The sequence below is a fragment of the Lactuca sativa genome, chromosome 3, assembly GCF_002870075.4.
Source record: "Lactuca sativa cultivar Salinas chromosome 3, Lsat_Salinas_v11, whole genome shotgun sequence".
Classification (NCBI taxonomy): Eukaryota; Viridiplantae; Streptophyta; class Magnoliopsida; order Asterales; family Asteraceae; genus Lactuca; species Lactuca sativa.
This window is the reverse complement of record NC_056625.2, coordinates 107984447-107992365: the sequence shown is the minus strand read 5'-3', so window position 1 is coordinate 107992365 and position 7919 is coordinate 107984447. Positions and strand designations below refer to the sequence as shown.

Here is a 7919-nt window from a genome sequence, read left to right as displayed (position 1 = left end):
ATGCATTTCTATTGATTTTCCTTATATATATATATATATATATATATATATATATATATATATATATATATATATATATATATAGATAGATAGAGAGAGAGAGTTTAATTTGAGACCATGCTGATTTTGTAAGACATGAACACGCGATCTTAACCATTTATCTTAAAGATCGAAAAAGTAAAAAATATTAAAAAATTAAATTGCAAAATAAAAGGGAAAATCCAAATGTCCTTTTCTTAAATATTATATCATAATTTAATTTATCAAAAATAAATCATAATTTTTTTCGAAATATGAATGAAATATTCTAATAGAATATTAAACTGTAAATAATCAAATCGAATTTTTAGAATGTTAGATTATTTTAATATTCTACTAAAATTGGTAGATATGCTAAAATATTCTAATATTTTACTTGAATTGTTAGATTTGATAGAATATACAAATATTCATTTTTGGAATATTTATAGTTTAATATTATAGTAGAATATTCTAACATTCTAAAAATTCAATTTGAATATATATAGTATAATATTATATTCGAATATTTCACATATATTTTGAAAAAAAATGTAAAGTTTTTATTTTGTTTAATTTAATTAATTTTTATTTAGATAAAATAAATGACGAAAATAATATTTTAAAAAAATTCAAAATTTTCATTTATTTTTCATTTTAAAATATATTTTTTTTATCCCTAAAAGGAATGACAACGATTGCGTTCTCATGTCTTACAAAATATAATAATATCACATGACTGTAACTATATATATATAGTTTTAGGTTATCTGGATAACAAAAAACCCTAAAGAAAAATCCTAAAAATCATAAAAATGTATGAAAAAAAAAATATTTAAAGATCACAAATATTTTTTTTGACTTTATATTTTTAAAAGTGGTAACTTTTTATACAATTTTGCTGAATTTTTTTTTGAAAAAAAAAAACCTATGATTTTTAAGAATATAAAGTCAAAAAAAGATTTGTGATCTCTAAGTATTTTTTATACATTATTATGATTTTAAATTTTTTTTCGTTATCCATATAACCTTCTATATATCTATATATATATATATATATATATATATATATATATATATAAAATAAAGAAAACAAATGTCATAATCATATATGATTACTTAGTCTGTGAACAGACATATATATATATATATATATATATATATATATATATATATATATATATATATATATATATATATATATATATATATATATATATATATATATATAATCATTTATAATTACGATACATTGTTGTTGTCGGTACACTTGAGCGTTAGAACGGCAAATGAGAAATATGTGGCCTATGTTAAATTTCAAAATCTCTATTTTTTTAATATCAAATGAAATATCTCATATATATATATATATATATATATATATATATATATATATATATATATATATATATATATATATATATATATATATATATATATATATATAGACACACACACACACACATATATATATATATATATATATATATATATATATATATATATATATAGAGAGAGAGAGAGAGAGAGACAGAGAGAGAGAGAGAGTTAGATTCAAATGTTTTTACTATCTATTGTGTGCTTTAAGATTGATTATGAACCAATCATTTTAGTTATTTTAAGAAAGTAATTAATGCATATTAAATGATGAAGTTCTAATTAATGCTCATTATATCTTTAACATCTAATATAGATTAATTAATTTCTTAAAATAATTAAAATGATTGGTCCATAATCAATCCTACATGCACACAATAGATAGTTAGAACAATATAATCTAACCCTATATATATATATATATATATATATATATATATATATATATATATATATATATATATATATGTTCAGGTTCATTTGAGATCATTCTAATTTTGTGAGACCGTGACACCAAATCAAAAAATAATTTTAAAATGCAAAATAAATTGAGAAATCTAAAAAATTTTAAATATTATTTTCGGAAATTGAATTAACTAAAAAAAATTTTAAAAAAAATCCGTTTTTTTTTTTTTAAATACGTGAAATATTCTAATAGAATATTACACTGACATATTCTAAAAAATAATTTTAAAATGCAGAATAAATGGAAAAATCTAAAAATTGTTTTTTAAATATTATTTTCGGAACTTGAATTAACTAAAAAGAAAAAAAAAATTTCATTTTTTTTGAAAAATACATGAAATATTCTGATAGAATATTACACTGTACATATTCTAAAAAATAATTTTAAAATGCAAAATAAATTGAAAAATCCAAAAATTCTTCTTTTGAATATTATTTTTGGAACTTGAATTAATTAAAAAAAATTAAAAAAATAAAAAAATATAAAAAATAAAAAAATGTGTCTCACAGTCTTACAAAATTAGGCCGTATCACATGAATCTAACATATATATATATATATATATATATATATATATATATATATATATATATATATATATATATATATATATATATATATATATATATATATATATATATATATATATATATATATATATATATATATATATATATATATATATATATATATATATATATGTGTGTGTGTGTGTGAAAATAGTCAACTTTCCAGGATTAAATATAAAATGATATAAATAAATGCAAACTCATTCAAACAGAGGTGCCGCTGCATCTCATTTCAACCACTGCCCACCCTGTATATATACACATCACTTGATCTTCCTTTACCTAGCAGCGTTTTCTAGTTGCACTTCATTACGCTCATACTCCAATAGACTTACTGAACCGAAACTCTTTGCCGGAAAATATGGATCCTAAGTCCATCTTACTTTACGTTGTACTCCCTCTCTTAACCTTCTTCCTTCTCTCCCGATTACGCCGAAAACCTCTTCCGCCTGGTCCAAGAGGGTGGCCGCTGATCGGTAACATGTTAATGATGGACCAACTCACCCACCGTGGCCTTGCTCGTTTGGGAGAAAAATACGGTGGTCTTCTTCATCTGAAGATGGGTTTCAGCCATACCGTCGCTGTCTCGTCCCCCGAAATAGCCAGGCAAGTACTCCAAGTTCAAGACAACATCTTCGCCAACCGCCCGGCCACCATCGCCATTAGTTACCTCACCTACGACCGGCAAGACATGGCGTTCGCCAACTACGGTCCCTTTTGGCGTCAGATGCGTAAGCTTTGCGTCATGAAGCTGTTCAGCAGAAAGCGAGCTGAGTCTTGGGACTCCGTCAGAGACGAAGTTGTCTCCATGGTCAAAATCACCGCTGCAAGCTCCGGCACCGCTGTTAACCTTGGAGAGCTTGTTTTCGGGTTAACCCATGATATCATTTACCGAGCAGCTTTCGGGTCTATCTCTCATGAAGGAAAAGAAGAATTCATCAGAATTCTACAAGAATACACAAAGCTTTTTGGTGCTTTCAATTTGGCAGATTTTGTCCCGTGGCTTGGATTTATCGACCCTGCCGGACTGAATACCCGTTTACCGAAGGCCAGGGCGGCGCTTGACAGATTCATTGATAAAATCATCGACGAGCACCTTGCAAAAGAGAGGAAAACGGGCGATGAGGAAGATAATGATATGGTGGATGAGATGTTGGCTTTTTACAGTGAAGAAGGAAAGGTAAACGAAGGCGAGGATTTGCAGAACGCGATTAGACTCACCCGAAACAATATCAAAGCCATTATTATGGTAAGTAATTGTTGTTTACATTAATATATAAAAAACAAAACAAAACAAGTTTTCTGAAAATAGTTGTTTTCGTAGTCATTTTGTTGAATACTAACAAAGTCGTAAATACTTTAGCTACTTCTATACGATACATAAAACAATTTTCTGTTGTTTTTGGGTTTTTTAATATTCTATCCAATAAAAAAGTATAAAACATATCTATTTGATGTCATGTTCAATAAAAAAAATGTATTAGGTAGAATCCAAAAAGTTGTCAATATTAATTAAGTATTCGAGTTGATCACACTGGGATATGGATAGAAATTGACTAATTGATTACACATGATTAATTCCAGTCCAACACACCAATACAATTATGTTCTTATCATTGGTTCACAACTATAGTTCTTTGTTTCATGTATTTCTTGAACTATATTATTACAATGAATTTATTATGTATTGATTATATCATTGTTTATATGTAGGATGTAATGTTTGGTGGGACTGAAACTGTTGCTTCTGCTATCGAATGGGCTTTAACTGAGCTAATGCACACCCCAGAATCCTTAAAACGTGCACAACAAGAGCTCGCTGATGTTGTTGGCCTTGATCGTCGTGTAGAAGAATCAGATTTCGAGAAGCTAACTTACTTCAAATGTGTCATCAAAGAAACCTTACGTCTCCACCCTCCGATCCCTGTCCTTTTGCACCAATCATCAGAAGCCACGTCGGTTGCTGGCTACCACATACCTAAAGGGACACGTGTCATGGTTAACGCATTCGCCATTAATCGTGATAAGAACTCATGGAAGGATCCACACACGTTCAACCCATCACGTTTCTTGCAAGATGGGGCACCCGACTTTAAAGGAAGCAATTATGAGTTTCTTCCATTTGGATCTGGACGTAGATCATGTCCTGGAATGCAACTTGGATTGTACGCAATGGAGATGGCAGTGGCTCACCTTCTTCATTCATTCACATGGCAGTTGCCTGATGGAATGAAACCAAGTGAGATTGACATGAATGATGTGTTTGGACTCACTGCACCAAAAGCGATTCGACTTGTTGCTGTGCCAACTCCTCGGTTGTTGTGTCCGCTGTATTGAGAAACGGCGAAAAGTTTGATATTGTGAAAATTTGTTTATGTTGCATCATGCATCAAATCAGATTGCTTTTCTTTTACATCTTTCTAGTCATCTTCCATAAAGAAAGATATACACAAATTGAATAATGCGTAAAGATTATATTTTCATGTACATTTTGAAATGTTCAAACTCCTTGTGTTTCTTGTGTTCATATTATATTTTCTTCCTCAGAGAATTACACGCATGCTTTGTGTTCATATTTGGGAAAAAAAAAACATATAAGTTTTGCTATCAATGTCATTCCTGGTAAAAATGAATGTTGTTCTTTATGATGTAGCCTAAATGTCAACTTTTTTAGGTTTTTCTCCAACTACAACTGATATGATATGCTGCCTGACGAGTGACTGGGCTTCTTCCAAGTGGGACCTTCCCATTCACAAATTTTTATTATGTTTATTGTCACAATAATGATACTTTTAGTAATATAAATATTACAAATAAATAAACAAACAAATATACATTCTCTCTCTATCATTAGCATATAGATAAAACCGCAATTACATGCATAAAAAAAATATAAACCGCATTATATGAACACCGAATTCGACCCGTCAGCTAGAGCCAACGTGCGAATCATGGAAATCAATAATATTTTGGGCATGTTACGCTTTGAACATTTCACATCTCAACCAATATGTTCCTATCATTATTATTTTGGGCATGATAATGACTTAGGAGGGTAACTACCTCTTATCTGTGTTCACATATTGGCAACTTCTTCTTTTTTGTACATAAGAAAGAAACTAACTTGTTTTAACTGTGTAACATCCAAAAAATCATGACCAAAAATTTTGTTTTTAATTTAATACTAAAACCATAATTGTCAAACCATTAATTTAATACTCCAGCATCGGGCCTCGCCCGACATCAGGCCCCGCCTGGCATCGAGCCCCGCTCGGTATACAAATTTGTCTCTCTTAGGCCCCGCCTGTCTCCGGGCCCCGCCCGCTAAACACATACAATCATCTAACATGCTAACACATAAATCAACATACTCTACTGTATCCCTGTCCTAAGAAACATACTTTGCTAATAATGAGATACAAAATTTCGTCCGTACCCAACTAGTTCCAGCCAGGGCTTCGGCAGTGCAAGGTGAGTCTCCTCACTCTGTGAATGGGTCTAAGGCCACAATGCCAGCCCATGTAGTCTATGAGTAGGAAGACTCGGGGGGGTTAGCCCTAGGCATTGTTTGCTAGTATCTTATTCTAGACCAAGGACTGATGTCGAGCGAGTGCCTGAGGAATGTTTTCATGTTAGATTATACTTGTTGTATGTGTGATACTTGTATGTGCCTGGTAAAGAGGTGAGTGTGGGCGAGCTCCCGTATCTCATCACTAACTGAGTACGAACGATGTTCTGTATCTCATTATTACCAGAGTATGTTTCTTAGGACAGGGATACAGTAAAGTATGTTTCTTTATGTGTTAGCATGTTATAGGATTGTATGTGTTTAGCGGGCGGGCCCCGGAGACAGGCGGGGCCTAAGAGAGACATATATGTATACCGAGCGGGGCTCGATGCCAGGTGGGGCCTGATGTCGGGCGGGGCCCGATGCCAGAGTATTAAATTAATGGTTTGACAATTATGGTTTTAGTATTAAATTAAAAAAGAAATTTTTTGGTCATGATTTTTGGGATGTTACAAAGTTAAAACAAGTTAGTTGCTTTCTTATATACAAAAAATAAGAAGTTGTCAATATGTGAACACGGATAAGAGGTAGTTACACTCCTAATTTATTTTCCCTTTGAGTTACCGGTTAAAACAGATATTAGCCGGTAATATTGGTGTAATTTAAACAGTTAAAACAAGTTAGTTGCTTTATTATGTACAAAAAAGAAGAAGTTGCTAATACGTGAACATGGATAAGAGGTAGTTACCCTCCTAAGTCATTTTCCTAACATTTCACATCTCAACTAATAGGTTCCTATCATATTACATTATAATATTATATACAAACGTGTATATGTGTTAGTACATGGATAATGACTTAGGAGGGTAATAACGTTTTGTGGTTGTCCATTTTAGGTCCCTAACGTATTTTTTGTGTGTATTACACCATTAAGGTTATTATAACCGTTTACAAATAGTCCTTTTAACAGGAAGAAATCGGTAAAAAGGATTATTTCTATACGGTTATAACAACCTTAATGGTGTAATACACACAAAAAATACGTTAGTGACCTAATATGGACAAACGGGAAACGTTATTACCCTCCTAAGTCATTATCCCCGTATGAAACTATAAACCCCTATAGTAAATTTTTACTTTTTAAATAAGAAACTTGAAGGTCTTGGGGTTGGTAGTTTGGATGTTTTTAACATCGGCCTTCTTTATAAATGGAAGTGGCGGTTTCTTAATGACAAGGGAGCTCTTTGGGTTTAAATTGTCAAATTTTGTCATGGGGAAGGTGGTGGTTTTTTGGACGATTCGAGAATAGGAACTGGAGGGGGTGTTTGTCAAAAGATTGTAGGATCCATTAATCACCTCCATGAGAATGGTTGTATTACTTCTAATTCCATGTATAGAGTGGTGGAGGATGGGACTCAAATGAGGTTCTAGAAGCATGTTTGGTGTTTGGATATTCCTCTTAGGGAGAGGTTTGGGAGGCTCTTTGTTTTGGCCTTTAATCAAGATGCTCGAGTAAGTGAATAATGGGATTCGGGGGGATGTAATTTTCATTGGCGTCGAGGGATTAGAGGAGGGGCTGAATCGACCCAATTTGATTATCTTGTGGAGATATTAAATCCTATTCGCATAAGGGAAATTCTAGATAAGTAGTCTTGGGAGCTTGAATCGTCGGGTATATTTACTGTTAAATCAGCACATAATCGGGTTAATGATATGACGCTTCCTATGGGTAGTATGCCTACTAGGTGAAACCGTTTTGTCCCTATTAAAATTAACATTTTTATGGTGTGTGCTTTTGGATCGCATTCCGGTAAGAGCTAAATTGGTGGAAAGGGGTGGTGATAGATTCCTTATTGTGTTCTGTGTGTCATAATTCTCAAGAAAGTGTGAAGCATTTATTGCTGCAGTTTTCGGTTGTTGATCAGGTTTGGAGTCGGGTTGGGCATTGGCTTCATTTGGACCTTCTTGTGTTTTCATATATC

The 7919-nt window shown here is 31.7% G+C and overlaps 1 protein-coding gene across 1 annotated transcript; it reads left to right on the top strand.

The window, feature by feature from the left end:
* The first annotated feature begins 2631 nt into the window (after positions 1-2631).
* On the top strand, positions 2632-4956 carry LOC111897462 (cytochrome P450 84A1). The gene is made up of 2 exons (XM_023893425.3): positions 2632-3678; positions 4143-4956. The coding sequence occupies exons 1-2, from the start codon at positions 2791-2793 to the stop codon at positions 4764-4766; spliced, it is 1512 nt and encodes a 503-aa protein (XP_023749193.1). The 5' UTR covers positions 2632-2790; the 3' UTR covers positions 4767-4956.
* The last annotated feature ends 2963 nt before the right edge of the window (positions 4957-7919 follow it).

Bases quoted from the DNA above. Each gene is read 5' to 3' on its own strand.
- LOC111897462 (XM_023893425.3), top strand. From the start codon at position 2,791: ATGGATCCTAAGTCCATCTTACTTTACGTTGTACTCCCTCTCTTAACC. The intron at 3,679-4,142 runs GTAAGTAATTGT...GTTTATATGTAG, and splicing joins ATATCAAAGCCATTATTATG to GATGTAATGTTTGGTGGGAC.